Genomic DNA, 20,059 nt, shown 5'->3' with positions numbered 1-20,059 from the left:
TAAGTTATATATAGCAACGTGAAACTTGCAATAGAAGCACTTGTGACAGCTACAAATTTTCAAAGGGTCAGAACATGTATGCTGAAGATCAGGAAAGAGCAAAATTGTAATGGAAAAAAAAAAAGTAGAAAAGAGTAGGCAATAAAGGAATGAGGAAAAAGAACGAAATAGAGATGAGAACTGGAAATAAGTGAGAAGAGTAAGAAGAAACAATGAGAAGAAAATAAAAGGAGAATGGTGGGATAAGAAGCAAAGAGTATGAGAAATGTAGAGAGAGCAAAGGACATGGTGCCAAAGGAGATAAGATTGAATTTCTTCTTTCTCCACATCTTAAAGCAGAAAACAGAAACTACAGAATATGCTGTAAGGACAGAATTTTGGGGAAAGCTTTCACTTGCTCAGTTATACTGCCTCTGAACTTGATATGAAAGAATTAGATGAAGATGGTCTGCTCTGGAAAAAAATCCCACTAGGTTTTATTTTTTCCTAAGTACTGCAGTTTCGTTCCCCTTTATGTACGTACACAAACATGCAGATACGCACATATTATATTCTTATTGCTGAGGAGTTTCCCAATTACACTACATCTTTTTTTGACAAGAACAAATAAACAGAGTGTAAGACCACCAATGCCAATGGCCTGCATGAGTCCCTTACTCTTAGGTGGTGCTGAGGGACCTTAAGCTGAGTTACCTACCAGCTGTGTAATTCTGCAAAAGCAGCTTTGATCTTCTTCACTGAATTATCTACTTCCTCTTTGATCATCATACGATATCTAGTTAGAGAAACGGTGCAACGCTGTAAGTCTTTTACTGATTTTTCAATGTTTGGCCCTAAAACAAAACAAAACAAAAAACAACAAACAAAAATAGCACGAAAGTCAGAAAGCTCGTTTTGGCTTTTCTGAATGAGGGAGCAGGAACAATATAACATTATTTGCCCACTGAAGTCCACAAGCCTATATTTTCCATAGTTCTTCTATGATATTCTTAAATTCCTAAATACACACACTCAAACTAATTCCTCAAATTAGATAATTGTCAAAGTAGCCGTAATAGTTCAAATTATTCATTTCAAATTTAATTTAATATAATTTTAAATCAATTATAAATTATTCTGCTCATTTTTATTAGACTGAATGTGATTTTACTCCCACTTTCCAAGACATCTCTTCTTCACATTTTTTTTTATGGTAGAGGTACCAGATTTCTGATCATTTTATTACACAATGACCACATGAAGAGACTTGCTTTACCTCTTTTTTTCACTGAATCATCTGCTTTTGTTTCAAGTTGGCTTGTAGCATTGGATGATTTAACTGAGGAAGATTTTGACTTTGGCCTGCCTAGGTTACCCTGGAATTGAGCTGATGACTGAAGAGGCTCGTGCTGTTCTACTCCATTCACAGTCTTTGGGCTTAACTCCACAGACACTCTGTGACGCTCACGTTCTTTGCCTGCAAGAAAACAGTAAGGTACAAGACACGGAGTTAAAAGATTTTCTAGCAGGTCTTGGACTCTTTGCAGGAAAACATTAAACAAAAAAAAAGTGTACTGAAGACATCTAATACAGAAAGAGACAGAATAACATCAATAAATAGGCAGACCTAAATTAAATGCAATATCCACACATCCTCTCATATCATACTGTGGCACATCACAGGGAAACATCAGCCTTACTTTACTATCTTGTCCCTGGAGTCTCTTTCAGGCAGTCACACTTTTATGGCTCTGAAGGACCTAATCTCACAGACTGTGAATTGATATAAGCAAGGCTTCAGCCTGCTATTTCTCATAGGGAGGAAAACATAAGGAGCTGTCAGCAGACACCTGTAATACTTCTATGGTGTCAGTTGTCTGAAGGTGAGACTGAAATGTCTACAGTAACACTGAACTGATAGGAAAGGAACAAAACCAAACAAGACTGACAATGACAAAACATAAGAGATTGCAACACCAAAGGAAAAAATGTGAGACAAGTGCTCTCTAAACATGCTTCAGCATTTCACAGCTTTAGCACAGTCTGACTTCCCCAGAAACCAATAAGGGACAGTTTGTGAACTGAAAGATCCTGTTCACTCTTCTTTTCTCTTTAGTTGCACGTACTTCAGCACACATTTAGTAATACTTTTGTGCCTTTTGACGTCAAGAAAGTAGCTATTAAATTGCCTGCAAGACCAGAATTCCAGTGTATCTGTTAGTGTTCTCCTAACTTCTCTGTAGTATACAAGTTACCCGGAATTTATTTTACCACGTAAGGTAGACTTCAGAAATATTAAAGTTTCAGCTTTCTCGTCTCTCCACTTCCTTTCCATTATCTCCTCCCACCTCCTATCTCTTCCACCATCTCTCCCTCCCTCTTCTTAGAAAGACCAGTTACTAGGTCAGGACATGCCTAAAAGTTTATAAAAATCTTCTAAAATCTTTATAAAAAGGTATGGTAATATGTATCATCTTTGACATTTGTAAAAACAAGAAAAAAATCTGAGATTCTTCTTGCCCTTAATATGTACAAATCTAAGTGGCATCATGTCAAAGAGAAAAAAAAAAATGACTCAACCCCAGCGTCACATAAAAAGATCACTGACAGCACAGCTATGTGAGTTCCTGAATTCAGGTCTGCTGCCTACTAGAAAACACTTCCGGGATGATTCAAATTTGACATGACAGATTGATTATATGTAGTATATAATTTGGAGGAAAAGAATAAATAAATGTATACATGTTGCACAATTAGTAGTAAAAATTCTTTTAATATCATGGAACTGCAGGATTTTCTGACTTGTGACATATTGTATCCAAAATAAGTATGAGTCCTCAGCAAGGGCAAGGAGTATCTCTGACCTCCCACACAATTCTTCAGACAAAATGTCTTGATAAGTAGTTCTGCAATTTGGCTGTTATGCACTGCAGAGATTTTATTTAATTGACCTTTCATAGAGCTTCTCCTGCAGAGAAGGTTTGTTTTCATTGGTATTATCATAAACAGTAATTCTGTGCCTACTAGAACTCAGCAAGGAAGAACTTTGTGTTACTGCTCCCCAGAGCTTCTGATTCAGTATCTAGACCCTAGCAGAAATGCATGCATACTAAGCAACTATCAGATCACGCTCCTTCAACACTAAGGCCTCCTTTCCCTATAAGGGAAAATCAGTTCAGATCCACTTTGACTAACATATTCAGGGGAAGACGAGGAAAAAAATAGACTAGTCTGGACTAGGCAATAAAGAAATTTTACAACATGCAGCAGGCCCATACTGCCTAAATTACTTTGTCCCAGATGAAGGACCTGATTACTTCTGTCATCATCTTATACCAAAGCCACTTTCAAATCCTGTATTGTCCTGTATTTTTATCTGTCATACTCTGCATCAGCTGGGCCTCTCTGATTACAGTTTAAACTTTTGGCTCCAAAGAAGAAAAAAAAAAAGAGATATTTTGCAAGGATACTTGTTGCGAGACAAACTGTGCCCAGACACAGATCTACTTGCACAGATTGAACAAATACATACATTTTGCACAAACATAACTCTTTGATATCCTTTTATTATATTTACTTAATAGCAATAAAAACTGTGATCCTTATGTAAATAGGCTTGTCTGTTGCCAAATAAAAGGTGCCTTGTCCCAGATGAACTGACCTGTGGTTTCTGGACAGCCTAGTGCTGATGCTACAAATCGTGAGCTTTTGTTCTCCAGAGAAGTGGCTTCCAGTTTCTCATTGGCAGAATCACCACTATGGTTGTCCTTAGAGCATCCATTCAGATGGCAGACAGGTAGTCTCTGGGGCTCTTGAGATGCCTTCTCAGGCCCATCACTCTTATTTTTAGCATCCTTGTTGCCTTGGTGCTGTTTAGATTTGCTTCTTTTTCTCCTATTATTCTAAATTGAGAAATATTGAAAGAACAAACATTACTCAGAGCAGCTCAAAAACTCAATATATAACAGAGACCATATAAATACAAAATGATCAATACTCTTAAAATACCATATAAGTGTCATTCATTACAATGAGATTTACATACAGTGTATTATATAGCACACCTCTGCATCTTTTCAGCTGAAAATATAAATAGTTTCAAATACAAACAGAAGACCCATACTGTTTTTTTCCTCTTTCTTCTAAACAGAATAGTTACACTGCAAAATGGTAACAGAGCCTGGGCTTCGATGATGCTCAAATAGTTCCTAGTCACCCTGGGGACACCCATTAAGTAACATGAACAATCCCTGAAGGCATCCCTCTTATCTGGAAGAATAGGAGCAGAAGACAGAGGTTAGCCACTGCTGCTGTAATTCTCCAACCCATAAAGCGGAGCCTCCAGAACAGTGACTCCCTGGGCTGCCACTTAGCATACTGTATATTTATATGTATCTTAAACATATTCTTGAAGTGTCTGACCTGGAAGCAGCCCTAGTACACACTCCTAATTGATTACTCCTATGCATATGCTATTCTTACACCCTGGAGCAAAACCTCTAGCACCAAGTGGCTGTGACTCTCCAGGACACAACTGCATATTAAAAGTAGGCTGTTTGGGAATTTATTCTGTACTTGTCTAGAGTCTGGCTTCTACAAACACTTACAAATGTGCTGTTCCAGAAACTCAGAACTCTGCACTACAGAAACAGCAACAGATGAACAAGATGAAAAACAACGCGCACGTTTGCTCTCAGGTATTCTGAACAGAGGAATGGATGAAGTCACCTATGTTAGCAAAGGCAGAAAAAGTACTGGCCAAAATGAAACTATTACATTCACTTGCAGACAGCTTATAAATGGTTTGAATGCTCTGATTTTCCAGAGCAAGTTTTTACCTTCTTTTTCCCTGTCATATTCCATTCTTTCAGAACCTGAGTTGCGCTACCTAGAGAAAAGAGAGAGAAATCATTTCAACAAAAGTTTAGATTCGAGAAAGAAAATTTGTATATGGAAACAGTTTCCAGTTTCCTAGCCAGGCAGCACTACTGTTTGTTTCTCTGAGTTTTCTAAAGTTGGGAAAACAAAAGGAGAACTGCTGCCTCTCTCCTTTTCACTTTCGTGTTAGCTGATTACACTGTGGATGAGCTATTTGGCACTACTGCTGTTTACACTCTTCCTTGCAAGAAGTAATTAAGTGGGTGCCTAACTTAATACACTAGCATAAGCTTCAGAAAATAATTTTTTAAGAAAATCAGTATTTTGTCTGAAAGAAAAGTATCTCAGTACCTCACATAACACTGCATAAACTAGGTTCTCCTGCTTCTCAAGCTTCTTCACAGTTTTAAATCTTTTGGCATTTTGGCAGATGTTTCCTGCACATTATCTGCCATATTCAGGAAACCTAAGAGCATAAAACTGAAGATTTAATTAGCATATAAAAACAATTTTGCAGACAACTGCAGAAACTCTGCATCCTTTGGTCCATACACAGGCTTGGCAGTAAAAGCCATTAATCATATTGATAATGAATATGATTTTGTATACCTGAAGTTTCTGCCAGTCCCAATGTTTGGTTAGATAAAATTTTCAGAACAAAGTGAAAACAGCGTTGGTCAGATCAGCTGCAGCTGGCACTTTGGAAGAAAACTTCTACATCCTGTTATCACTGGTGTGTTCTCCTTGATTCTAAAGCTAAAAACACACTCAAGGAAGCATGCAGCCCACACTGGGATCCAGATTGTTACAGGCAGTATCAACAATCTTTTTAATCACACCGAGCTAGAACTTTTCTGTGTGAATTTGAGAATCCATTTTTCTAGAAAATACTTATTTACCATTCTGTGCAAATGGGTTTATATACTATTCTTCTTTCGCTTGTTTCAGGTGACATCAATGTTATGAAGTACTGCCGCTTTCAGACTGCCATGAGTGGTCAACTTGGATTCTAACAAAAACATGCAAGGTTTTCACATGCACCAAAATTATTTTTCTATTCAAATAATCCAGATGTGAGATAGTTTGGTGAGTCCCTCATACGCATGGGAAGTGATTATATCTGTTTGCAGCAGTGCTAAGCTTGATTTGTTAAACTGTTAACAAACACCTATGGAATTCAAAGTCAAACTTTGCTTCCCAAAATGACACAACACTGCAGACAGAAGATTAAGAACGTTTCCATTTATATATAGTTATTTATCTATATTTAGTTTATATATATATATATATATATACACATACATACATACACACACATACAGTATATACACATACACAATCCCCTTGCTCCTTTCTTAAAAGTATTTTATCTTTAATAGAAGCTGTTCCACTATGGTGAAATAAAACCACAGTTGCTGCCTTCGTAACTCCATGCTGCTGAACACGCGCAGTTTCACTTGATAGTTTTGTTAGCTGTTTCCACAGTAGTATCCAATGCTTTCTGTGTTGGATGGCATTGCCTTAGTTCTACTTCCCTCAGTTGCCCTGTGAGTACTATGCACAGTTGCATTACTTCAGGGACTGGCACAACCAACTCCAGTGCTCTCCCTGGTGGAAACGCACTACCCGTGCAAGTCCCAAAACCTTTACCGCAGTGCATGAGAATAATTTTCTTGAACATGTCTACAAAGGAGCTGTACAGAACTTCTGTTTAGGCCCATTTAGGTAAATGCTTACACAGTAAAGATGACATTTTAACTGCTGTTTTAAAATTCACATTTCACATAAATATGCAAATTCATAATATACAACATACATATGTCACTCCAGATAACAAAGAAAGATAGGAGATGATCTCAGAAAACTAAATTTGAACACTGATTCAGCATGCAGCAATTCTGAGGACAGTATTAAATGGCTGTCCCCATGTTATACGCCTGTATGTAGGAGTAGGTTCCCTGTGATTGTGAGATATTTAAATCTTGGTGTTTTTGTCATTCACATGAAAATATGACTTAAAGAGCTATCTATATTCATTCTATTCACAGTAGCAGCTGAATGGACACACTTCCCTGGTGCCACTTTGTGCTTAAACAAATCCAGACTTCTGTCTTTGAAATGAGGGCACTGTTTCCAGTGAGTGGCAAATATTGTCTGTTTTCAAATGCTCAATTTGAAAAGACTTCTCAACTCAAGGCATAATGATGATCAACTAATCAAATTCAAAGGCCATTTAGAGGTGAGTTACATCACCTTAGTAGCTCTTTTTCAAGATTTTTTTTTTTTTAACCTCTCTTACAAGGTTTATTTTCACCATTTGTTCCTAATAGCTAGGACAATGTGTGGATAGGAAAGCACTTATTTTCCCTCAATGCACATAAGATATTTGCTGTTGACAAAAAAGGGAGAAATATGTAGGTCACTCCAAAAGTAATGCCTCCTATTTATTTCCATGGAAACTCCAACGGCTACAAAGCGCACGATTACACTGCTTGATAGTGCAAATTCTCAGCTGCAAAACACTATTTTTCAACAGTTGCAACCATCATCTACGCATTTTCACCAGTGATGAACAAGAGCCCACCGCGCTCATAAAAAGCTGCACCAGCAGAGGTGGCTCATTGTTTCACAACTGCTACAACAACAGCATTGTTGCTAGGAAAACTTTGCCCACACAGCCCAACTTTCACTGTTGTCACAACCACTGTTTGGTCTTCATAAATGTTCAGCAAGTGTCACTGAATGTCAGTGGGTGCCATTTTCTTCACATGGAGGAACTCAGTGACACACCTTTGCTTCATCCACACTTCCATGTCAGACACCATTTTGTCAGATTGCCCCTCTGCTGCCATCTGTCACATGCAACCAAGTGTAATAGGATACTAGTGGGAAGATTCAACCTCTAATGCCATACCACCAAGATTTGCCTCTGACACTGTGGGCCAACACTGTAAAACAGGAAGCATTTCTTTTGGAGTAGAATTTTGATGCATTTGTGATTAGTTTGCTCACATCTGCTTTCTACATATTTATATATAATTCTTAGTACAGATACTTTTTGACAGATATATTTCAATAAATTAATTCAAACTAAAATCAAAACTATTCTGAACCAAAATAGCTATGAGATAAGCAGCTTGGCGAGATAACTCATAATGATTCTCTAATGTTTTGGTATCACCAGGCCATATGAACAGCCTCACAGTATTGATTTGTTTTTTAAGATACATAGAGCTTTTGAAACTCTGACCTTCTAGCATCTTCGAAGCACTCTCAAGCCACAGAATTTTGAGAGGATTTCCTCACATTATGCCAGTATTCCTACAAAGGGTTTCTTACAGACTTTGGGGAAGTTCAAAATTCTTGCCGTTATGTACTTATGGGAAAAGTGTTATTTAAATACAAGTGACCTTTCACTAGAGAAGGCCTCATGATGCAAAATACAAAGCCAGATAAAGATTTTGAGCATCTCAAACTTTCAATGGAATCTTGGTTCAGCCATTACAAATATCAAAGCTATTTGCAAAATTTAGATTGAGGCTTGAATGCATCAAGTTCAGGGGCCCAGTTATCTGCTTCAGAACTATCCTGAATTTCCATTAGCAGTCTGCCTCCAGCAGTGAATCATCTTATGACATACACACTTTAAAGAGCATTAATTTTCATCAGAAAAAGAAGGTCTGCAACAAGAATTACACTAAAAAAAACATCTGGGAGCACAGATGAACAGGTCAAGCTCATGTTGTGAAGAAACAAATATGCAGACAGCAGGATGAACTATAAAAAAATGAATTGGCAAAGTCACAATCATATGAATTTCAGAAGAACAACAGAATATGTACACTACAGGCAACGAATACTTCAGCATGTGGTTAAATCCCTCATGCCTTAGTGGAAAAAAGTGCTGTACTTACCATCTATGAAAGCCTGGACAGCCTTGTCTACATTGTTATCAAACTGCTGCAGCACCAGAACTATTTCATTATTGCTTTTGTTTGGAACAACTGATCGGATTGCATTGATCTGCAAAGAAAAGAAGGAAGGTAATAATACATAGATTTATCATATTCTTTAAGAAAACACAGTATTGTGTAAGTGTCCATTTATATAAATGCTTACAGTATACAATAATATACCCATATAAAGCAGTGTCAATCTCTTTACCTGCCTCCTGCAACAAATGGAAGCAATTTCTTTAAGAGACCAAAGTAGAGAAATAAAATCTGAAATCAGCACAGTTGCTCCAAATCAGATGAGCGTCTTTTTTCTGACTATCCAGCATACATTTACTATTAAAAACCTGTTGCACTGCAGAAATTGAACTAGCAGCTTTCTTTGCCCCCTCTCTGCAGGACTACACCTTCGTGTATTTTAATATTATTTTAAATGCTGGAAAAGGAACAATCAAGATAAGCTTTATGGCATCTTTAGCAGTGGAAGCACCAGAAAGCGATTCAGACTTATGCTAAGATTTATTACTAAAATGTTACTTTGCTGCTTTACATCAACATCCATCCTCAGTCACTCGATTTTCTGTAAACTAATATAAGCCACGATTTATTTCAGGTTCAGTAATTGCAAATGACTGAAGGTCATTCCTGCCAGATTTAGCTTCAACACAGCAGATGGTAGGTACTTGTTTCAGGTCCATCCACACAGCATCAAGATTTCTAGATAAGTTAACCTAGAAGGTTACTTTCTGACTTCAGCAAACCAATTTAATGACTCCGCTTTGGTAGAAGTGACTTCACTCCTGTCCACCATCCTATCAATTATCTGTCTGCAGCTTCACATTTGTCCACAACATAGTGGACAAGTTCAAGTAACAAGTTTAGCCTTGGACAACTCAGGCCAAAACTATTATTTATATAGACTCAAAATTAGCAACTAGAGTGCAGTACAAGAGTCAAGTTGCTTTTCTCATTTTCCAAGGAACTTTCCCAAAGGCCCATCTAATCATGTGTCCACTGTTCTTATCCCAAGGTTTGCCCACAAGCTAGAGTCCCAGCCCAACAGCACTGGAATTCTAACAAACAAAAATATCATTATGTTGGAAGTTGAGACAGTCTAGTTGATCAAATGAGTGTCTGGCATTTCCAGGAACTACCTAGAAAAATCTGTCTGCTCAAGCTTCTCTCTTCAGTTGGTATGTGTCTGAGAGTGGGAGGGAGAAAACAAAACAAAAAACAACAAACAAGCAAGCAACTGTAAGCACAGCTCTTTATGCACTGCAGGCATTCTATGAAAACCATCTGAAATTAATAGAACACAATGAGAAAACCCAAGAAAAACGAGTTTTATTCATTCTCTAATTGTGGGCACTAGCATGCTATTATTTATTGATAAAGCTGCAACTAGCATGAACTGAGTTGGCTCCATACCAATAAACGTTGGCAGATACATGAGAGCTACAGCAGGCCACAACCTGCTGTCCACTTTATGTTCAAGTTGGTAGTTGCCAAACATTTCCATCACGTGGACTACATATTCTCACAAAAACCTCCCCTCTCCTTTCACAATCATATGGTTCATCTCTCTACCCACTCAGAACTGCTTAAGCTGCTTGTGGCAATTACTTACAGAAAAATAGCAAAAGAAAATATTTTTGGCTGTACTCCAGCCATTCCCATAAGCATGGGAATTCCACATGGCTGCTAGGTCCTTTGCTACGAGAGGTCTGGAAGCCTTAAGAAGCATCTGGAAACTACAAAGTGAGGCCAAGACCACAGGACAGATCAGGCAACTTGCCGCATCCTGCAGTTTGGAAATTTTTGATTAATAGAAAAATCAAAATTAAAAGCTAATTTGTTCTTGATCCCCCTAGTATTGCAACCAAACACTGAAAATGTGTAGACATGTTCTAGTTATGGACACAACCCCCAAAAAAGTCAAACAAGTCTGTTAGGAAAGAACATTCACTAGTACAGAGTAAAGATATTATGCTTATGACCAGCTCTGTGGACACAGTTTTGTTTTAGTTGGACATCATAAAAATTCAGTTTAGGGGAACATTTAAGTACAGCAGACCTCTATGGTTTTACTGCCAAAAAAGCAATTGCCTTTGTTGACTGTTAGAAAAGATATACATTTATTTTTCTCTCTAGAAAATAAGAACTTTCGTAAGAAGACTCTTTAGCACATGAGTATCAGATTGTACAGTAAAGCATTCTGGACTTTGGAAAATCCAAACCAGAAATTGATTAACACACTGTTAATCAGCTTCCCTTGTGTATGTATGGATACTCACTTGATTATTAATGCTTCAGCTTTCCAGATTTCTGCATTGACTTATTTGGAATAAGAGAGATGAAAACTAGAATTTCTAATCTGTAGAATATACTATTAAGAAAATGATACATCTACTGTTCTGTTCTGAAACAACAAATGCAGATATAAAACCAGAATTCCAACAGCAGAGCAAATCACAAAAGGTTTTGCTCCAAAATACTTTATCTTTAAATTTTTTAGGAATAAAATGAAATAAACTAGGCATGTTTTCTTTTCAAAGTCAGCCAGATGTGTGCATTAAACATTATGTCTCCAACATATGCACTGAATATTTCATCCAGAATAAACTGGAATTGTTACACATATGCAAGGAAAAAAGTCAGTGGTTTCTGAATATCCAAAAATAACAGATAAATGGCTGCAAGTAGCAAATTCTAACAGAATTCTAACCTAACAGCCTACTTGACAGGAGGACAAAGACAAGCTGATGAAGACAAGGTCATATGACAGTCTTAACTTTATGGTCCCTAATATTCTATCGTTTAGTTCTCTTACTCCATCTTCAAAATCTGTGTAGATTTCTATGTTCGAACTTGAGGTCTGTTTCTACATGCAAAATGTGTCCTATATATTTCTGGAAAGGAACATGGGGATATACAAGAAAACACTGAAGGGAGAGATCGACAGCCTTTCTGAAAGTATAAGCCTAACATAAATGCACTTACACAGCTGAAGGTCATAAAAGCCACACTGCAATCTACAATCAAAGGCAGCTAAGCTGCAGGAATACTTGACAAATACAAGCTGACAAGAAGGAGATGCAGAGTGGGGTTGAATGTGTGCTGGAGCCATGCAATGCCAGTATGCTAGGTTCTGCTGACTCACCTGCTGGTTCTGCTGATACACCTGTCCTTTTGCCAATACAGCTACACAACTGCTTACAAGTCTCCAACTGCTTGAGAAGAGTCTGTCACTCTTCAATCCAGATAGCTGTGTATAGTTCATTTTTATTAATGGTTCAATAGGTCAATATACCAGAGCTGGGTATACATCCAAATTATATCTCCCTAAACTTATAGTAATTAAACTTACCAAGAACATCTATCTTTTCAACACATAAACAACACAGACTGAAACTATAATCAAATACATTATGACTTCTCATCAAAAAACAAATTCCTTTTAAAAAACATATACCAACCTCATGAAAAAAAGAAGAGCCAAAGAACCTCATCCTATCACACGATTAATACTGTATTAATACTTAACAGTCTGCAAGAACAAACTTTGAACATTAAATTTGTTTTCCTGTGTATATGGGAGAACAGAGAGCTTTTTCATACTCACTGAAACCTGATCTTAGAAAAAAATAACATTAACTACAGGAAAGTCAACTATTCTAACAATTTTGAATCATCATGTCTTTATCTAGTGTGGATTTCCAGAAAATTTGTGTCACCATTTTGGGCGCTAGACAAGCATCCTGGGACATATTCTGAATAACAAATAATGGCACAGTTAACATCAGCATCAGCTGAGATGCTGTCTTTGGCAATAGTCACACTCCTGGGCTTTTCCCTTCAGTGGCCTGAACAGAGAAATCATTTCCTTCTTGGTTTATTGCTCAGAAGGCTCATTCAACATTCTAGTTTACAAAAGCTACTCTGAAGCTACACAGATCTAAAATACAAAGCCCTTATCCTGAAAACTGCCATGTATGCTCAAGAGTTTGGAAAGCAGAACCTTGTTCCTTTTGGTCAGACATATTTGATTGTTTTTCTGAGGATTACTGCTCAACCATGTGAAATTTCAATTGGCATTCATTTGCTTAAAAAAAAAAATTCACTGAATTTTTAACTGCTCGTGGTATTATCTTAGATACCTGAAATCCTTGTGAGCACTTATCTTGTGAGAGGTCCCTGACATAGCAAGCTTGAAAAGAAATACAGCCTGCTTCAAAGTTGTGAGAAGTTGTGACAACACCTACTCTGCACCCAGAACCAAGCTGATGTTCCCGTGTACTCATTCAAGTCCTTTAGGTTTTCTGTCAAGTTTCAGATGGTTCCCAGGCAACTGTAACAACAAGGAATCAAGCACTGCCTGCTTGCTGCTCTACTCCATCTGCTCCCCTTTGGCATCATCTCAAAGAGGATGTTTTTGGTGAATAAGTAATATATCCGGGGTTCAGAGAATTTGTTTAAATATTTGTGACATAGTGACAAACTAAACTTCTTTGCTGAAAGCTCACGGCTGTTCTGAAACCCCTGAACGCGGCTGTTGTAATCCCTTTGAAGTGAGTCACTATTATGGTCACATACTCATTTAAAACACTTTTACTCGTGCTTGGTTACAAACACTAACCCACATCCACCTTCACTTGGTATGATCTATTAAGCTCAGCAGATTTTCTTTAAGTAGGAGCTAAATTTTTCAAGTAGAGTTATCAAAGGATACACAAATGTTTTCTCATCCTGCTTATTCTTACTGTGTCAGTAGTAGATCTTTATGAGCACATATATGGCACATATACTCACTGCAACTGGAGACAGGTAGCAGTGTAAGCCCTGTTCGCCTAGATTACAGTTCTGGCTGGGACTGACCCAAACCCTGGATGAGGACAAGAGAAGGAGAACTGTCTACACCATTCTGCTGGTTTCTGTAATTTATGAAGCATTAGCAGATACCCTGACAACATTAAACAGGAAAATGTTTTTTTCACAACACCTCATGGCAGAAACAGTTTAAGTTTTGAAAAACTCCTACAGAAATTTTTTTTCATAAACACAGTTTGAATTTTCTGATTTAACAACTTATTATTTATGTAGGACTTATTCTTCCAGAAGCTTCGCTAACTAGATTAGTTCACTGTGACACACTGAGCACATGTTTTTAACTTGCCCTTTGCGCAAAATAACAGCTTTGATCCGGTCTGCACCTATTTGCTATATGCCCCATTTATCACATGTCAGATCACTTACTCCTGATAAGCACAAAACAAACTCTACTTGCTGCAGTAATGTAGTGTGGGCAAATATCCTGGATTTACAATGTCCTGCATCCTCCTCTGCTCTAATTTTTAAACTAATGAAATGGAAATTGGTTTTGAGAAGATACATATTTAAAAGAAAAATTATATATAAAGAGGGTCTGGCTCAGTAAGACCTGTTTCACTTGAATAATGGCAGCATTATTTAGAAACCTAATTCTATAATACTCTTAGCCCAAGTTAAATAGCTTATTAAATGACAGAAGTGCATTTTAACCAACTTTGCTGGTCTTTGGACTAAGTGTATACAACAGCTGTGAAGGTCAGCCTTAAGGAAACTTAGTGAAATCATAGATTGGAAACTGTCTGCTTCTTGTAATGGGAGTTTTAAGATATTATGTTCTTTCCGCAACAAATCCTATTATTTCCTTGTATGCAGCCCATCACTTATGAAAACTACAGTTATGGTACTGAAATCCATCAAAGTATATCTGAATAAGATATTCTTCTTGCATCTAATAGAACAGATCTGTTTGTCTGTTCCTACAGCTCTAATGTTTGAAATGAAAATAAAATGAAACAGCAAACTTCTCTGTAAAACTGCAGCAAAGCTTTACTTCTAATAGAATCCCGAGAAGAGTATTTTCATTTGACTATTTTGCTTACTCCAGTTGTTCTAACATGACCAGACAAAATAAAAAAAAGATGGTCCCAACAGCAAGTTCAGAAGTTTGGACAACTCCCAATATTTTGTTGAATCAAAACTAAAAGCCACATGCGAGACCTGAATGGTTGTTCTGGGGAATGCCTTGTATTCACTCTCCTCTTGTTGGACAAAGACATTCCAGTTGCTGCAGGAAATGATAAGCTGTTCATATTCTTCACTGTAATTGCTTCTTATCTGAAAGCCCCCATCATTCAGAATTTAGGCACCTTTTCTGGTGGTGTACTTGGTTAACGTTTGAACAATTCCATTTATTTTATGGAATCATTTTGAATTTAAGCCAATGAGTTTGACCAATTTCATCCTTTAATCCACAGAAAGCTTCAAGTTGTATGTACATGATCCGAACAATATATAATTCAGTCTTTAAAGATCCTGAGAGCAGAAAAAAAGTCCTGAGATATACAGTATTTTTTGGGACAAAGGGAGATAATCAGGAGCAAGAGAGATAACGGTATAGTCATGTCAAAAAGAATTATTCTGAGAGAGATCCTTGCACTAACTACACTGGCACTGTAACCCTAGCTGCTGCTGCTAAAGCGCAGGGCTTGTATTATTTCAGAAAATCTGTGGACTATGTGCATGAAAATATGGTAATCAGAACTGCCCTGGCTCCACACATGAGCATCACAGCTGCAGAAGTCTCTGCCAACTATGCAAACACTCATTAGGCTGACATCACAGGCGAATATTTATGTTACTCTCTTGGGGAAAAAGGGAAATGGGGAAAGAGATAAAATACAATGCTTAACCTATTGACTTTATGAACTATTTCAACTGAAATGCTATGAGTAAATTACACAAGTATCAGTACGATACTAACATTCTTTTAAGACTCAAATTAGGGGTACGGTTTTATACAGTCTGCAGATGTGAGTATTCTAACTTCAGTCAGCATTACTTGAAATGTCTGCCTCATCCATACATCTCCTTTAAAGCAGTGGCAGAAGTTTTACTTCTCTCAATAACTAGAGGCTGATCATGGAAAGAACATGGTGAGATGCCACCATTTAAACAAGAAAAACAAACAATCAATCAATCAAACATTATGCAAAAAATTTTCTAACTAACATTACATTACATTACATTATCTACAATGATCAACTTACAGAGAAGGCTGAGTCCTATTTTCACAAAAAAAAGAAAAGGTATATGTGTGCAGATGCACAGTTCCTCAGGTTTCAGTCAAGCCCTAGTAGAAACAAAATCTTACGTATTCTAGCATTTGCAAGCACAAAGGTAGGAAAGAGGAAGGCATGGGAAGGAATTGTATTCTATTCTGTTCTTTTAAACAAGAACTGATTATATTTGTACTGATGGTGATGGAGCTCAGAGAAATAATTAAATTTATAAATTTCATTTCTGTTTCTCAGAAATATTCACCAAAAGGATGAATAAAAATAAAGACCGAACTCACTGCTTTTATGCTTTGCAGCATGACTGCTTTGCCCTGTACATGTAAGTTATTTAAGTGAGAAAGGGATCTATCTGATTTACACTCTCTTGCCAGGATACTGTAAATACGTCTGCTCAGAAGTGCACGAGGTCTGTATATTTTAGCAGTTTATGGGCAAATACAATTAAAGCCAACTCAGAAAGCTGTATCAGTTCACCTCTGTGCTTGTAGCTCTGCAATAACATGGTTGTGGCTTTAGAAGCCTCTCATACAAAGACCCTCCACACTGCAAACCAAATTGGATTTGTGACATGGATGCTTTATGTCCTGCCATGCCAATCTCACTTTAGAATGAGTCAGAACTGTTCAGTTGAAATGGCAGACTGACTATGCTAGCTCTTCAGGCAGATATATGTAGATTATGAAGTTCATGCTGTTCAGTTGCTATAAGTCTCTAATCAGTAGCTTACTAGACTGTATTTTTCAGAATAGAACCCAGTGATTTTGCAGTAAGATTTAATTGCTGGTAACTTCAATTTTAAGTTTGGCTTAGCGATTTACTGACATTAAATGCTGGTGGAAAACAGCAATTAAAAGAGAAACTACTATAAATAAGTAGGTATTGATTCCATTATCTACCTGCTTTAAGATGTGTGTGCTCATAAACGTTTAGTTTTAAGATACAATCAAGAGATATCAGACTTTGCAAAGCAAATATTACACAGTGCATAACAGTTCTGCTGCAGTTCTGCATTCTAAAACTAGGAAAAGACAAACAGGCAATTTATAAGATCCCACATTTGTAAAACTGACTAAACTAACGAAAGAAATTAAGCTACACAGTAAATAAGCATAACTTCAATTGATTTAATGAGTTGCATTTTAAGTTTTACAGTAATTTATTCTGGCACTAGAAAATGAGTGCAAAATCCATCATGCTAATCAATACTTAAATCCTGTCTGTTATTGAAGACTAAGGAATATTCTCTTCACCAAAATACACATTGACGTGCAAATCCTCAGCCACAATAATTCATTCAGCAGCTCACAACAAATATGAGCGGAAAAGGACTCAAAAACCCCGAGGTGGCAGTGCATCAGGTCAGGGACTGTTTCCCGTCAAGGAATATAAAAGCAAAAAGCTTCTACAACCTTTTGAAAGCAAAGTGAATAATTAGGAAAAGATGGACACAACCATATGAACTCATTACCATCTGAACTACTTATAAATCATCATTTGCTATTCTGTTCCCTTGGCAACTTCTTTCCTGTGGCAGGTAACAACAGTTTGTAACTTCTCTTTTGGAAAACATAATTAATCTGAAGCTTGAGGAAACCTTGTTTCAGGATCAATAACCGTCACAGTTCTTGAGGTCTTTATTAACTAAATGCAGTGTCTAAGCCATTAAGTCATGATCAATTCTGAAAAAATATATTCCCTGATTGAAGAATTCGTTGCTTTATTCTGAACTCAGAAGTGAAATAGTAAATTAATTAAAATCTGATTACTGACCTCTAGAGTTCAGGGCTATGTCTTTGAGAGGTGTGTTACATGTTATCTTAATTCTCTATCACTTACTGAGACTTCTCTAGTTCGGAAAGCCACATTTACAGTATTTTGCAGGTCTTCCTCATGCCAAATTACTTTCCTTACTACTGATCTACTGAATCGAGAAACTGCAGTTTTGAATTGCAAAACCGAAGTTAGGGAAGTCTTTATCTGCTGAACAATATTTTCTCGCAGTAGGGAAAAGAGTTAATACAAGAAACTATGTTTTTGTTTTTTTCTTGTCTTTTCCATTGACAGGCCTATAGAGAACATTTCACATGCCTGACACCCAGCAGGATGCGTGCAGGTCTTATGATACAATGGAAGATGACTACATTTCTCAGTTTCGCATTGCCTTCAATTTTCTGTATTCCCTTCAAGTACGGTATTTTATGAAACACACTTGATCCTTTCTCCTTATGGAATTCCATGATGTGAATACACCCCAATCAATTTTATATCGATATCTGAATAAATTTGGGCTTACCAACAGAATTAGGTTCTGGCCCTTCACATACATCACTGTCTTAGAATCTGTCACTGAGAGCCAGATCATGCTTAATAAAGCAATTCAAGGAATCTAATAGCTTTTTTTCTGAGCCTCCTACATGTAAAGCTCCATGTCTTTCCAAACATGAGACAAAACAAAATCTGATTTTATAAATATCCCAGAACTTTAGCTTCTTTTAAAATACAACATTGTGTTATACTCCTACACTCTCCCTACTTCCTTATTCTCCTGTTCTTGACAAATTCCCTTGTTTCCCATCTGCACTGGTGAGGAATATCACTGAGGCAGATTATCTCTATACAAGCTGCCTGCTGGGAGTTAAAAAAAAAAAAGATTCCTTGACCTATCTGTAAACTAAATAGCACAGGAGAAAAACTATTCTAGAAGCCCAAGGCTCTTTTTAGATGGTTATGCTGCTTATCTATGGTGACTACAGCAACAGTAGGGGGTTCACGTGAGAATACATGCCCAGCACTGCAGCACTTCACATACAAGTGGCCTGCAAAACTGCAGTCCTAACTGCTTTAGACTCCTTAATGCTTCTGAAAGGCCAAGCAAGGCTCTAGCACTAGCCATGTTATGGAGAGGATACACCCATACACAAAGAATGCAGTTAGAAGCAGAGCTACTCGGGTAGGATATAAATTCTCCTCTTTTCAAGCTCTGTAATTTTAGGAATTGCCTCTGAGTATTACAAATACAACATTCTTGGTTGGAAAATATTATTTCATAAGGCTGTGTTTCTTCAAAGGCTGAATTTTGTACCACAGCAACCATCGCAAAGTGCTACTCTCCACAGCACCAGCACGTAAAGGGACCACAAGAGAATAAAAAAAAATACACGTGATAAAACATTGTCTCCTTACAGAAAAGAAAAACGTGTTTCTCATTAGCCAAAATTAAGATTCTAATCCTAGCAATATCTGTCTGTGTACTTAATTTCATGCAGAGAGTTAATTTTAAATTAAGTATGTAAACAGTCCTTGAAGGAGCAGGGATGAAATGTGTGTGCAACATCATACATCATTTGGTTTGCACTGTACTGATACTTGTGCCTACCTTCTCCTTGATATTTACTGGAGAACTGATTTCTGCCATCTCTCTTCTTACGAGAATACTGTCTGTGAAAAGAAGAAAAAAAAATAGAGATGATTTTTAATCCCAACTTGACAAAGGTACACACACATAAATTGTATTTAAGCATTGGAGAAACTTGAGAAAACTTACCTTTCCTGCTCAATCTTGTGAAAACAATCAAAAAACAACAACCAAAAAATAACAAAACAACAAACCCTAAACAAGTTCAAGTCTCACACTTTCTCCAGATTAGTTCTACACACATTCTAAAAATGCTTCACAAGTATGAATCAGGATGAGAGGTGTATCATACTTCTCCCATTCATCTTTATTGGACCCCACTCATTATTACTTGATACCTTTGAGGTTTAAGGAAGAGGAATACCTTAGATGAATTCAACATCTATTCTCCCATTCACCGCAAATCCTACTTTTGCCAGAAAACTTTTCTGAAGATCCCATCTTAAAAAGCTAAAAGTGCCATAAGGCATTCAAAGTACTGCACAGTTGATTTTTTTTCAAAACTAAATTAAAGGATTTAACCACATGCTTCCTTATTAAAGCTAAAAAGGTCTGAATGGTTAAATCTCCAAGTCTGTTCTGAAAATTTAGGCACATAATGGAATTTGCATGTGATTAAGAAACCCTGTGATATCTTCTTTCCAGTTACTCAGCCACATAACTGAGAGATATTACACCACATGATGAAGAATTAACAAAGAAAGGAGTCC

At 37.1% G+C, this 20,059-nt stretch overlaps 1 protein-coding gene across 2 annotated transcripts in view; it reads right to left on the bottom strand.

Moving 5' to 3' along the window:
• The window catches only part of LOC100548958 (SPATS2-like protein), a 57,490-nt gene continuing 37,431 nt past the window's right edge, over window positions 1–20,059 (bottom strand). For both annotated transcript variants that reach the window (XM_010713417.3, XM_010713418.3), the window contains 6 exons: window positions 19,311–19,372; window positions 8,772–8,880; window positions 4,818–4,867; window positions 3,641–3,881; window positions 1,256–1,456; window positions 1–833 (listed from right to left, as the gene is read on the bottom strand). In XM_010713417.3, the coding sequence (XP_010711719.1) occupies window positions 694–833; window positions 1,256–1,456; window positions 3,641–3,881; window positions 4,818–4,867; window positions 8,772–8,880; window positions 19,311–19,349 (780 nt within the window). In that variant the 5' untranslated portion in view covers window positions 19,350–19,372 and the 3' untranslated portion in view covers window positions 1–693. The remainder of the gene's footprint in view (window positions 834–1,255; window positions 1,457–3,640; window positions 3,882–4,817; window positions 4,868–8,771; window positions 8,881–19,310; window positions 19,373–20,059) is intronic.

This window comes from Meleagris gallopavo, chromosome 7, assembly GCF_000146605.3.
Source record: "Meleagris gallopavo isolate NT-WF06-2002-E0010 breed Aviagen turkey brand Nicholas breeding stock chromosome 7, Turkey_5.1, whole genome shotgun sequence".
NCBI classification, from domain to species: domain Eukaryota; kingdom Metazoa; phylum Chordata; class Aves; order Galliformes; family Phasianidae; genus Meleagris; species Meleagris gallopavo.
The sequence above is the reverse complement of the archived record's forward strand: the minus strand, read 5'-3'. Positions and strand labels throughout refer to the sequence as shown.